At 54.7% G+C, this 12,945-nt stretch overlaps 7 protein-coding genes across 7 annotated transcripts; 2 read left to right on the top strand and 5 right to left on the bottom strand.

The window, feature by feature from the left end:
- Positions 1-87: 87 nt before the first annotated feature.
- N7474_004039 (carboxymuconolactone decarboxylase family protein) lies at positions 88-645 on the bottom strand (the record flags this gene model as incomplete). Its single annotated transcript, XM_057195454.1, has 1 exon — positions 88-645. One exon carries the CDS (start codon positions 643-645, stop codon positions 88-90), a length of 558 nt encoding a protein of 185 aa, XP_057052850.1.
- A 500-nt stretch (positions 646-1,145) lies between these two features.
- N7474_004038 (DUF5427 domain-containing protein MTC1) lies at positions 1,146-2,811 on the top strand (the record flags this gene model as incomplete). The annotated part of the gene is made up of 2 exons (XM_057195453.1): positions 1,146-1,773; positions 1,826-2,811. The coding sequence occupies 2 exons, from the start codon at positions 1,146-1,148 to the stop codon at positions 2,809-2,811; spliced, it is 1,614 nt and encodes a 537-aa protein (XP_057052849.1).
- A 441-nt stretch (positions 2,812-3,252) lies between these two features.
- N7474_004037 (5'/3'-nucleotidase SurE) lies at positions 3,253-4,358 on the bottom strand (the record flags this gene model as incomplete). The annotated part of the gene is made up of 3 exons (XM_057195452.1): positions 3,253-3,322; positions 3,373-4,247; positions 4,347-4,358. The coding sequence occupies 3 exons, from the start codon at positions 4,356-4,358 to the stop codon at positions 3,253-3,255; spliced, it is 957 nt and encodes a 318-aa protein (XP_057052848.1).
- Positions 4,359-5,245: 887 nt separating this feature from the next.
- N7474_004036 (Zn(II)2Cys6 transcription factor domain-containing protein) lies at positions 5,246-7,803 on the top strand (the record flags this gene model as incomplete). The annotated part of the gene is made up of 5 exons (XM_057195451.1): positions 5,246-5,466; positions 5,522-6,617; positions 6,666-6,774; positions 6,824-7,149; positions 7,201-7,803. The coding sequence occupies 5 exons, from the start codon at positions 5,246-5,248 to the stop codon at positions 7,801-7,803; spliced, it is 2,355 nt and encodes a 784-aa protein (XP_057052847.1).
- A 487-nt stretch (positions 7,804-8,290) lies between these two features.
- On the bottom strand, positions 8,291-8,747 carry N7474_004035 (DUF2462 domain-containing protein; the record flags this gene model as incomplete). The annotated part of the gene is made up of 3 exons (XM_057195450.1): positions 8,291-8,422; positions 8,544-8,628; positions 8,692-8,747. 3 exons carry the CDS (start codon positions 8,745-8,747, stop codon positions 8,291-8,293), a joined length of 273 nt encoding a protein of 90 aa, XP_057052846.1.
- A 648-nt stretch (positions 8,748-9,395) lies between these two features.
- On the bottom strand, positions 9,396-10,187 carry N7474_004034 (GPI anchored serine-threonine rich protein; the record flags this gene model as incomplete). Its single annotated transcript, XM_057195449.1, has 1 exon — positions 9,396-10,187. One exon carries the CDS (start codon positions 10,185-10,187, stop codon positions 9,396-9,398), a length of 792 nt encoding a protein of 263 aa, XP_057052845.1.
- A 1,166-nt stretch (positions 10,188-11,353) lies between these two features.
- N7474_004033 (aldehyde dehydrogenase) lies at positions 11,354-12,945 on the bottom strand (the record flags this gene model as incomplete). Its single annotated transcript, XM_057195448.1, has 4 exons — positions 11,354-11,498; positions 11,554-11,996; positions 12,051-12,444; positions 12,497-12,945. 4 exons carry the CDS (start codon positions 12,943-12,945, stop codon positions 11,354-11,356), a joined length of 1,431 nt encoding a protein of 476 aa, XP_057052844.1.

Genomic DNA, 12,945 nt, shown 5'->3' with positions numbered 1-12,945 from the left:
GGGTACTTCATCGGAAACCGTATATGACAGTCCATATACGAGGTATCATCTGCAGCATGTTAATCAACATCCCGCCAATCTCCATCCTTAATGATTCTTCTCCCCAACATCCAGTGCAACCAAGAACCGACTGACACAGTTATAGGCCGCAACGGTGGCCGTTATCTCCACCACTTCCCTCTCATTGAAACAACCCTTCAACTCCTGAAAGATCTCATCTGGGACCGACACGGTCTTGGTCATCGCGTCCGTATACTTGAGCACCGCCCTTTCCTCCGTACTGAGGACTGTGGTCTTATTCTCATCCGCGAAATCCACCTGTGTATCCCCAACCAAATCCAACGCCTCTCGACTCAGTCCGCCCGCTGTGAGCAGTGGCGCATGCTGCTCCCACTCGAAATGGGCGCCGTTGATCACAGCGACGCGGCAGATGGCCAGCTCCCGGACTACGGTGGACACGCTGGTGCGGGTGCGAATGGCGCCGATAAACGAGTTCCAGCCATCCGCCACGGGGAACGAGTGCAGAAGTGCTAGGTCGAGAGGGAGCAGGGGGTTGGGTGCTCGACGGGCTTGCACGCTGGCGAGGATGTTTGCTTCCTCTGGGGTGCTGGTTGGCGGCGGGTCCGGGACGTAGGGCAGACGCATGGTGGCGGCTGTAGAGTAGATCCCGGGTAAGCGGGCATCCTGGCCAATAAGAGGGTAGAGTGGGTTTACCAATGAGTTCAATGGTGTAGATAGCACTAAGTCCTGCGGTTCAATTCAATGTTTCTCGAGAATAATAGGGAAGAAGGGTGTATTTAAGCCATCGCGGGAACTGAAGGAACCCCGCCGCGGTCCCGCCACGGAATGGAGCCGAGTGCCGGATGCTTGTCGCCCGGCGTGATGAACTTCAGGGGAAAGGAGTGGAATGATTGATGATCGGGAGTATTAATAAAGGAGTGTCATGGACCAAAATAACATGCTATACGAGCAGAAGTATATATCGGCATGGGTATATAGTCTCCAATCAAGCACGAACCAACAAAACCCGCCAAAAACAGGATAATGAAATCCTAGACCTGCCCATCTGACGATCGAATTCAATATTTCTAATTTAGATATAAAGTGGCATTCAGTTTACCCCAGCTACTCCAGTCAACTCTCTTATGCTAGGTCTTGGCAGTCCAAGCATCGGCATCACCGCCTTCGAGCTTACTCAACCGCTGCGCGTCACCTCTCCTGAACCACCCCCAAACATGCCGCCCAAGGCTGCCAAACCCACCAGCGACGAGCTCCTAGCTCAGTTCGACAACCTCGGCGTCGACTCAGCCGACAAGAAATCCAACCGTTCCGTCCCAGCGGCCTCCAACAATGCCAAACCCGAGCAGGAGGACATATTGGCCGAGCTGGACCACCTAGCTACCCAGCGCCCCAGCAGCGGTCCCGGCACGCCTCGCCTGTCCTCTGACAAACCCCGGCCATCCACCGCACGTTCTCCCCGGCCTAGTGCCACCATCGACCGAACCAGCGAGGACAAGGTCGCCGCCCGCGCGTCCGAGGAGACAAGTCGGCCTTCCCGTCCCGTGCCGCCAGCCGATCAAGCTCAAGCTGCTCCTGAAAAGAAGGATGCAACCGATGAGGAGTCTCAAGGCGGATGGTGGGGCGGGTTCTTCGCAACCGCCAGCGCGGCCATGAAACAGGCCGAGGCGGCTGTTAAGGAGATCCAGAACAATGAAGAGGCCCAGCGGTGGGCTCAGCAGGTCAAGGGTAATGTCGGAGCTTTAAGAGACTTTGGTATTGATTCCCCTTGAACTCTAAGTAGTTCCTACCTAACCCTGATACATAGGCGGCGAGCTGCGCAACATGGCCATCCCCACGTTCACCAATCTCATCCACACCCTTGCGCCTCCCATCTCCTCTCACGAACGCCTACAGATCCATGTGACGCACGATCTGTCCGGGTACCCCGAACTGGACCCTCTCGTGTATAGCGTGTTCTCGCGCGTGATGGCCCAAGTCGAAGGCGGAGACTTGCTGGTCATCCAGCGCGGCCAGGAGTCCGCTCCCAAGCGTGGAATAGACATTGCGGGCTACCAACTCACGAGCGCAGGCTGGAACGACGGGCCATGGTGGCGGACAGTCACGCCCGGCAGCCCACGGAGTATCTCTGCGGTGCCAGGTCTCGTACCGGGGACCAAGCTGGCGCGCGCGAGTGCAGAGTCCTACGCGATGGAGTATTATTCGACGCGGGGCGGAATCGAAGAAGCAGCGAAGCAAGCCACAGAAGTGCTGAGCGAATCCAACCCCGTGCGGAGCAGCGATATCTTCCTGGCCATCCAGGCTGTGAGCCAGAGCGTGTCCAAGGATCTGTTCCAGGCGGGCGCGACGGGCGAGGAGAAGGCCACCACCCCGGCCGGCGCAGTGGCTGCCGACGAGACAGAAGAGGAGATTGTCTTTGCGCTGTACCTGCACGACCCCGTACACGGCATCGCCTTCCACGCCGTCTCCCAGGCCCTGCCGCAGAAATGGATCGAGTGGCTCGATGCCTCGGCCCCTGCTGCGGAGAACCCAGGCGGCGAGGACGCGCAAGTGCCACGAGCTGTCACGCCAGAGGCTATCGCGGAGATTATTGAGAGCGGCGGCGTCGATCCGCGCGAGTGGGTTGCCGAGTGGGTGGAAGAGGCACTCTCGCTGTCTGCGGGTGTCGTTGCGCAACGCTATGTCGCCCGCCGCATGGGTGTCGGCGAGGGTGGTGTCGGCAAGGGCAAGATGCGAGCCGAACAGGCGTCGACCGTCGAGAGCGGTGCAGGAGAGGCCGCGCGTGCCCTGTAGGGCTCTGTGTTTTTTTTGTTGCTTTCACGCATCTGTTGCGCTTTTTGTTTCCCGTGATACACCTCTTCTACTTACACTGATTAGCCATATGCCCATGAATCTCGTATTCCTTGAATAGCAATCTTTTTTGGCCGAATTATTTGATGATCGTGGCTGAATAAGTTCCAACTCTGGCATGTCGTAAATGGTCTTCGTATTTTTTTCCTTGTAATCGTTCTTGCTCGGGTATTATGTATGTACAAGACTTGTTTGGTGATTTAGGGCAGTCTCTCTCCATGCCCGCCCCTCTATACTTCTGGAAAGATGGCAATGATCAAACCGAAATCATTTATCATGATGCAAACCCCAAGAAACCCGGCGCCGAAATGCAACATGGAAACCGTTCCATATAAGCGTCTGTTGAATAGAAAGAAGAAGCCCATCATTAAACCCATGTAGCGTCTATTCATCAAGGTGCAATGGCCCCTCAAGGCCGGGGACGTGCCAGAAATTTGCACGGAGAGCAGTCACACTGCAAAACGATTAGGACAATCAACAAGAAACCAAGAGAGGGTATCATACCTGGTAGACCCGTTCAGCACGGTATGCGCATCCGTACCCTCTTCACTGGCCTGCAGGCTCTTCTTCATATCAGACAGATCGGCAGACCACTTGAAATGGCGCTGCTTACGGCCCGGCGCCTCAGCATGTCCATTGACCGCAACGCCATTGCACTGCTCCTTCGACGAGACGCCATTGGATGATGTGCCGTTCACCATCTTCGAATCACCGCCCGCCTCGGCATACAGACACCCCCTCGACCAGTAATAGGGCAGAGTGCGCGTATAGCAAACAGGCCGAGACTCGACGTCCTCGCGCATGGGGATATTGATATTATACAGCTCCACGCGCGGATCCCAATTCCTCACCAGGTGATCCACCAACCGCACGGCTAGCCTGGCGGCCGCGTAAATGATATCCGCGGGCTGTTCATCCTTGCTGCCGAAGGAGACGGCGATACCGCGTTTCCCGCAGAATACAGCTTCCAAGGCCCCGCCCACGGTCCCCGAAGACAGATTGTAGATCGTCGAGGCGTTGCGTCCGTGGTTCGGGCCCGAGATCACCAGGTCAATGGGTGGGCGGTCTGTGAAGAGATTGTATAGACCCAGCTGGGCACAGCTGGCTGGTGTGCCGTTGCGGACTACCACCCAGTCCTGGTTCTCTGTTGAAGAAGATGGCGCATGCTGCTCGTCCCAGGTGCCGTCGGCGCGGAATGCGTCGCGATCCACGTAGCTTGCGGTCAGCGCCGCTTCGATCAAGTGTGCTTTGCCGATCCAGGACCGCGATGCCGCGGGGATGGCCACGGAGATCTGGTGACCGGCGGCTTCGAGGGAGTCTACGAGAGGCCTGATGTATGGCGAGAGGCGGCTGTTGGGCGGGCCATCATCGTTGACCACCTGTGGCGCGCATTAATGACCATTCAGGATGTCGCTGTGCTTTGCTCTTCTGGAGTGACAAAAGAAAAAACAAGTAAGCATGTCGATCCCTCGACTTACCAGGATATGCATGGCTGATGAATTTCTCAGCGCTAATGGCGATTATTACTGTCCTAGAGTTATGGGAGGGGCGTCTCCCGCACTTATAGCGACATCTGGGGCACGCTGGATAAGGGTTGAGCCCGGTGCTGGCCTTCCTTCTTGGATGACCGGAGCGTTTCTGGTCGCGGTGAAGCTGTTCAGGCTGAGGGGGACGGCAGTTGAGAGACGGGTTTGGTTCTGTTATTATTTACGGTACACCGCAAGATGTGGTAAAATAACAAGGATTGTGATGTATTGACAAGTTATTGACCATACATGACCCGCCGTTTTGGGTTCCGCCGAAAAGAGGCTGCGGTGAACCGCATCCGTCGGGGTTGAAGAGTTTTTGTTTTGTTCTAATCCGGAGAAGAAGTAAACGTCGGAAAGGGCACGGATTTGATGATTCCAATAAGAAGAAGAATAATAAGGATCATGTAGCATTCAATATTATGAAATACCCTACTACAGTAGCTACGCGGAAGCCATCCGTCCGATCCTATAGTCCCTCGCTCTGACCCCTGCAGAATCAATTTCTCTGACACGATCGACTCGCGTAAGCCGGACTTTGACTCAACTGATAATGGAATAGATTGATGACTGTCCGGTTTCAATTCATTTCTTTTTCTAAATTCCCCATTGCATTCATTATTATTGATCTCCTGTCTATACTTCTTGAAACCTGGCCTGTGCGTATCAGCAAAATCTGTGGTGGGGAAAAACCGGTTGATTCATCTCTCCTCCTTTTCTTCTTTCACACCCACGTTCTGTCTATCTGTCGCGCCATCTCCCTCGACTTCTGATCCGCAAAGTCGCAAAAAGCGCTGTCTTTTTGCGTCTTTTGCTTCCCTGTCAACCAACTCCCTTCCTGCGTACCCTGTATGGACTGCGGCACCGCCGGCACCGCTGCGGGTATCGACCCCAAAATTCTCGACAATTGGCAAACGGACGGCTTTGCTTCCTGGGAAAGATACGACCAGCCGCCCGAGTGGGACACCAGCCAGGAGTCCAGCCAGTGCGATGCCGATATCGCCGATCTAGGGTCCTTCCAGGGCCCCCTAACGAGGTCGCTGCTGGATCAGTCCAGCGAGTTTCATAATAGGTTCGATCCCGTGTGGCACGATCCATGGCCCAGTACACTGACTGTGTCATTCTAGTGGTATCGCGCCTGATAACTTCAACTACACCGACGGTACCATCGAGGGCACCGGTAGCGGCACCATCAGTCCCAGGACGATCCCCTCCTCAACCGATGACAACTTCCATCCTGATGAGTCGTGGCCGCAATTCCAGCTCATCAACTCTGTTGCGGGGCTGGGGATGCCCGAAACGCCTCTCCTCTACCCCTACGGCAAAGGACAGAACCCTTCTACGGGTGCGGTTATCATCGACGATGCGGGCGAGATGCCGCACGGTCATGGATTCTCAAATGCCTCGGCGGAGGCCATGATGTCGTTCCATCAGATCCCGGCGTCCTTTCCGCTGGTGCCGGAGCCTTGGGCGGACCTCACACCGGACATGTCTATGAACAATGTAGATCCGGCGCAAGGCTCCATTCCGCTCTCAATGGAGTCACAGCAGCCCAAAGGTTCTTCCTTGCGCGAGTTTGAAACCGCTTCCCGGTCTCTCGAGTTACGCTGGCTCGATGGACTGGAGTCCCAGCTCCAGATGACAGCTGGCTCGCTCCAAACGAACGCTTCGGCGTACCAGAAGAATGACCAAACAGATCATGTTCAATACAAGTCCGAGAACTCCTCCGTGTCTGGCGATCTGTCTGGACTGTACGAATGCTCCTATTCTTCGACCAGTGACGACCCTCCTGCCTTTGCAGAACACCAGTTGGATGAGGACGAGTGGAAAGTCATCACTCCAGACGCTAGTTCCCCCGAGGCCTCCCAACCTGTCCCCGCTTTCGTGGTCACCGAGACTCCGATAGAATTGCTCTCGGACAAGCCGTCAAAATCCCGAACCTCCTCGTCTGCCGGTCAACGCGCGCTCGCGATCCAGTCTCCGGCTACGGTCCGCAAGCGCAAGAATCGCAACTCGGCCAATTCCTCAGACAAGACCCCGGCCAAGCCGTTGCAAATTGTCCAGGAAGATGGACAAGGCGGTGCCATTGCGTCTGCAGACTTTGTCACCCCTCCACGCGGGGCTCGTCGCAAGGGCCCGCTGAGCATGGTTGGAAGAGCCAACGCCGGTATGCGGAGGAAGAACAAGGATACCTGTGTGCAATGCCGGTTGAACAAACGCAAGGTAAGATTCTTGATGTCCTTTTCAAGACGAAAGCTAATTATGATTCAGTGCGATGGAATCTCACCATGCACTGCCTGTCGTCCTACTCTCCACGAGCAGCCCTGTGCGCGTGCGTGCTTTTCCAGCATTGTTGAGTTTGGAACCTGCAATTATATCTGTACGTCCCTATTTCGTGTACTGTTTGGACTCCGACTAACTATCTCCAGCTCAACGAGCTGTCAACCATCCTACGATCGATGGATCTACTAGAGTCCGCATGGAGATCCCATCCGAATTCGATCTGAACCAACTCTTGTCTTTCCTGGGTGAGCGCCAAGGGCGGTTCAACATCCGCGCCAGCCAGTCTTGGGGATCCTTGTATGTCCTCGACCTGGGCGAGACCTACAAATTCCTGAAGGGCTTGAGCGAGTACAATGGCAATTCGAAGTCGACGTTCCTTGACTTCATCGACCGTCGAATCGTCGAGTCCAAGGACAAATCGAAGAACTGGTTGTCTTGCGTCAAGGACTGCGACCCGATGAACAACGCTTATGTGAGTACCCTTCGTGATATTCTGTCTTTTCATCTGCTGATGCGTCTCTAGTCGCTACTGTCACAATGGAACAACATGCCCAGCCGTGCTCGATACAGCTTCGTCTCGCTCGACTCCACAAGCGACGAGCGATCCATGGACATCAACAACCCGGAACATCAGCGCGACATTCTGCTAGCTGCGCAACTCTCCCGCATCGTGTGCCGCATGCTCGAAGTCGAAGGATTCCGCAAACTAGAGCGCGATTTCTACAACATCAAGTGGAAGCAGATCTCCCACGAAACTCACATCCGCTTCCTGGGGGAATTGGGCCAGATCCTGCTCACCCTCCGCTGGCGTGTCTCGTGGTGGAAAACTCTCGGTGACGGTGGCCACAACCCCGATCCCAGCCAGCAGCACTACGTCGACCGCGTCGATCTGCTCTGCCGCATTCTCTATGTTTATTATACGTGCGTCCTGGCAAAGCTTCCCGCGTGGTCGGTTAACGATGTCCCCAAGGGCGTCTGGTCCTCGTACGCTGACTCGGTGAACGCCGTGTGGGATGATTTCCCCTCTGACCCGACCGATGCCGGATTCCAGGTCTGGATGGATCGAGGCCGCGACTTGATCGAACAAGCTGGCGTCCCATCACTGGTTTCCAAGTTCCAAAGGTGAGGATGATCGCGATCGTGCTTGCGCATTTGTGGGTTTATTGGGAGGGCTGCGAACAAGGATTGGAGTTGGAATTTATTGATACCCTTTTTTTTTATTTTTTTTATTGCTGATGGATTACGACATTTGAATTTCTTTCTTTCTTGTTGATGATTGATGATATGGCCATGTGGGTTTATGAATGGGCTTTCAACACGGCCCGGCCCTGTGGCTGTTTTATTTACTGTACATGGTTTTCCCCTACATACGTACTTCTTACTATTCGAGAGGAATAAAAGCAAGATGATGAAACGTCCGTATGCCGATTACGATTGTAGATTTTTGGGAACTGAAAAAAGAAGTGAAAACAGGGTATCGCATCAATTCATGAATATCGCTAGTAAAAGCCAGCCAACCAGCCAACTCTTATATGTCTGATGATGATGGGTTGAAATACACACCCAAACCAACTCCTTAACTGAACGACTAACAATAGACACAAGAAACCAGATCATTTCTTCTGACCACCCTTATTATCACCCGCCTTCGCCTTCGACTTCTTCCCACCAGCCAAAATCTCAAGATGACCCGCCTTTTGCGCGAGCGTGCGTTCCGTTTTTGCGACGAGACCGGAGGAGAGTTTCTAGATAACAACAGTATAACAGTTAGAATTCTCATGGAAGAGAAAATAAAAATAAAAGGGCCGACTGGATGGAGCAAGGCCACATGCACAGACAGTGCTGGGTGGGGGTTTTCAGTCGTACCTTGTTGAGTTTCTTCTGCTTGATGAGAGCGATTTTCTTGGGGGCGACCTGGCGCGGACCAGGTTTTGTCGTCTTGGACGGCGGCCTGAAGAGTTCCTTGCGTTAAGGTGGGTTTCTCGAGACATTGCGTGTAGTGCTAAGAACGTACCGTTTTGGTGCGCCCCCGGACGGCTTGGTTGTTTTCTTGATGATGCCTTGTGCCATGGTGCTGGATTAGAGGTGGTATCAGGGAGATGGGGTGAATTGCGGAGGTAGAAGTACCGCCAGCAGCACAGACAAGATGGCGAGAGCGTTGGAGTTGAAGTCGATGGGAGAGAAAAATCCTTATCGCTTATCGGTCACGTGATCCTTTATTTACTCCATCGGATCTAGATCTGCAGGATGGAAGATAAACAGTACAACTCTTGATCATTATGAGAGACAACAGCTACTACTGCTTATGCCTGATATCCATCAAGCCCGAAGCAAATTATACGAATTAGGAGCACATCCACTACGGCCTGGATTTGCCCATGTGCGCAGTGGAACACCAGCAGAAACAGAGTACAAGTACAAGGCGCGTAGTGATGACAACCGTGGAATGCCTCACAGGAAATAAAAATCAAGTAGAATAAAATAGAATAAACAGGTCCTTATCCGATCGATCAACTGGAATCTTAACTTAACAGGGGGTATCTCCGTTAGGTATGTAGGTGTCTCATAGCATAGCCGCGTAAGAAGAAACAATATGAACCCCCGATCGATCGCGAGTAAGAAGAGTTCATAGTTTTAGAGAACAGAAAACATGAAACACAAACAGATATCGCAAAATACACGAAACAGCGCGCAATCCCTTAAGTAAAGGCAACTAGATTAGCAGGCCATGGCGAAAGCAAGCACACCGGCCACGGCGGCGGCGCCCACGCTGACGGCGTTGCGGCCCGCGGCGTTGAAGGGGGTTGTCGTTGGGCTGGCGGGCGTGGTGGGTGAGGGCGGGGTGGTCGCGCGTAGGGTGCTGCTTTGCGCCGCGGTGTTGGAGGGATTGGGGATGACAACGGTCGTGATGGTGGTGGTTGGGGCTGAAGCAGCGGTTGTGGTGGTCACCGCGGTTGTGGTGGTGGTGCTGCTAGTGGTGGACTCGGTCGAGGAGCTGGTAGTAGTGGTGCTCTTGGTGGTCGTGGTGGTGGTGGAGGTTGTGGACTCGGTCGTGGTGCTCGAGGTGGTGCTCGTGGTGGTGGTGGTGTAGCCAGAGCCAGAGCCAGAGCCAGAACCCGGGCTAGAGCCAGCGGGCGCAGAGATGCCGAACTGAGTAGACCATTGATACTGCCCCGTGCCCTCAACAACCAGCAGCAGGCCGTAGTGGGTGGTATCCGGGGTGAGGTTGGTGCCGGGGGTCCAGACGTAGGAGCCCGAGTTAGGGATCTTCTCGACGATGGTCTCGAGCGGCTGGACGTTGGACGAGGGACCGCGCAGCAGCACCAGCGAGACGTCGCCCTTAGTAGTCGGGTCCCAGGTGATGGTGAAGGGCTTGCCCTCGGGAATCTGTTCGTTCAGGCCAGGCGAGGAGATGGGGTTCCCCGTGGGCGGTTTGCTGTAGTCGGGCTGGGTATAGGCCGTGGCCAGGGCCGCAAGGGCTGAAAGGACGGTTGCTGTAGAGAAGCGCATCTTGGAATGTGATTTGTGATTTGTTTAGGAAAGAATGACGGAGTTGGGACGATCGATATTGCTTTTAAAATAAAGAGTGACTAGCCGTAGCTGAATGGCCGAAGGAGGCGAAAAGAGAGTGTGGCGATGAGATCAAAGAGGGAGGGAAAGATGGAGACAGCATTATTTCTACGTGAGGGACGGGCAAGTCCGCCTTGAGCCTAACAGTGGCTTGTCAGTCAGTCAATCAGAATGCGGGTGGAGCATATCTCAGGGCCTCCCGTGGGGCGGCTTTGTTAGTCCTAGTGTAGGGCCAAGCGAGGATTACTGACTGGATGTAGTCAGGGGGCTGTTTGTTACAGATGTGACGGTGCCATGCGTTAACACCGCCTCCTCGTGGGCGGCGGTCGTGTTTGCTGCGGCTGGGTTGGCAATCGATGATCCGGGGGGACCGTACATCCAGGGGACGGCAGGGCCGACTGAGGAACACGGATAAAGAGGAAGTATTGGCGGCAATTCGCCTCGAGTAAGACAACTGCCGTGGGTGGCTCGTTAGGAACATAGGCGCTGGGTTTCCCCACTCAACAACAATAAATGGCAAGCCTTTCATTTCCTTTCGACGCCACGGCTGGAACCCTCCGTGCCATTCCTAGCCTGGCCAAGGAATGTACGGAGACAATAATAATGCGCTACTTATACCAGCGGGGGAAGCACCTCCAGAAGTCTGTATGTAATTCTGCAAAATATTCAACGAACCAACACTGTCACTAGAGCATGGCCACACTCCACACGCCCAAAACAAACTGGTTCGGGTCAGAGATCCTAGTGGAAAAGATCAACGGTCGATCAGGGGCAACGTTGTACATACTGGACGCTAAGGTACCGGGTATGTAAGTATCTCACTTGTGCTAGGTAACCGAATAACTTTTGTTGGTGTCTCACTTGGCCAGACCTAGGATTATTTCCCGTTCCTGACTGGTGGAGACAAGCAGCCCTGGTTCGCTCTACCATTTTTAGCGTGGCCGTAAGACAAATCACAGACCATTTTTATTTGATCCTAGATGCCGTCGTGGTTCACCTCGTCGCGTGTAGTTGGCGATATATGTTCGTATCTACAATTAATCAGAAAAATGTGCCGCTGAGACACCGCTGCTATAAATGGCATGCCCCAGATCCCATAGCCACCCTTACTCCATCCAGGACACGGTTTTGGTCTGCAGGAACTCGTCAAAGCCCGACGCGCCGCCGAAGCGACCGAATCCGCTACTCTTCCATCCACCGTGCGGCAGGACGGCTTCATCGTGCACGGTCAGACTGTTGATGTGGACGGCCCTAGAGATCAAGAGTTAGACGCGGCGTCTGATACTGACCAGAATAATGTACTCACCCTGATTCGATCTGCTTGGCTACGCGCAGCCCGCGGAACAGGTTGCTGGTAAACAGTGCCCCGGTCAGGCCATATTCCGTGTCGTTGGCCAATGCGATCGCTTCCTCTTCGGTATCCACCACGATCAGAGACACGGTCGGCCCGAACGATTCGGTCGCGTACATGTCCATATCTTTGGTGACACCCTCGACGATGATCGGCCGCATGCTAGTATCGATGGACTCGCTGGCGTTGGCCTCACCGAACAGCAGCTTAGCTCCGCGCGACACGGCGTCCGCCACCAGTCTCTTGTTCTTAGAGACGGCCGCCGAGTTGACCAGCACCGGGGCCGGTGCGTCCTTGCCAAACATTTTCTCCGAGGTTTCGGCCAGCTTCTGCCGAAATTGGTCCGCAACGGATCGCTGGACCACAATGCGCTCCGTCGACATGCAGATTTGGCCCGACTAGTATTGGCAGTTAGCGTGAGACTAGAGACACAAAGGACGAAAAATACTTACGTGCATGAATGATCCGATCGCGCAGTTCGCCGCTGCCTTCTCTAGGTCTGCGTCGTCCAGAACAATGGCCGACGCCTTGCCACCCAGCTCTAGCAGCACGGGCTTAATATACTTGCCAGCGGTGGACGCAATAATGGATCCCACCATTGTGCTGCCCGTGAAGTTGACTTTACGCACAGCCGGGTGGGCAATCAGAGCGTTGGTGATCTGCGCAGCATCGGAGGTCTGATGGTAGATGACATTCAGACATCCAGCGGGCAGACCAGCTTGCCGGAAGATATCACCCAGCGCCCAGAAACACTTGGGCGATAGCTCCGAGCCCTTGAAGACGACGGTGTTACCCGCAGCGAGCGGCAGGGCAATTGCGCGCGTCCCCAAGATAAAGGGCGCGTTCCTACAACACGGTCAATACTGATCCACGATAGACTGCACGGTACTTAACTTACCATGGTGCAATACTCAAAATCACCCCGTACGGCTGCTTGAACACCATAGCGCTCTCTCCATCTAGAGATACGCTGGGCACCGAGCCCTCGACTGTAGCGATGCGTCCCGCAACGTCCCTGATAAAGTCAACACCCAGATTGAACGTGACCTCCGAGAAAGGCCGCGCCGCCCCGGTCTCCTCGCGCTGATATTGGATCAGCTCCTCCTTGCGCGACACCATGATGTCGGCCGCCTTGAGGAGAATGTCGCGCCGGGCGTAGGGCTTCATCTTGCTCCATGCGGGGAAGGCAGCCTTTGCTGCTTCGATGGCGCGGGTCGCATCGTCGACTGATGCACTGGCGCAATGGCCTGAGAGCTGGCCGGTGGCCGGAGCGCGGACCTCGAACTTGACATCGGTCACGACGGACTCATTGTTGATGAGGAGGGGGGTGATGGTGTTGTTCGTCAT

This window comes from Penicillium riverlandense (assembly GCF_028828495.1).
Source record: "Penicillium riverlandense strain IBT 135883 chromosome Unknown utg000003l_segment0_segment0, whole genome shotgun sequence".
Taxonomy (NCBI): Eukaryota; Fungi; Ascomycota; class Eurotiomycetes; order Eurotiales; family Aspergillaceae; genus Penicillium; species Penicillium riverlandense.
This window is presented reverse-complemented; position numbering and strand designations above follow the sequence as displayed.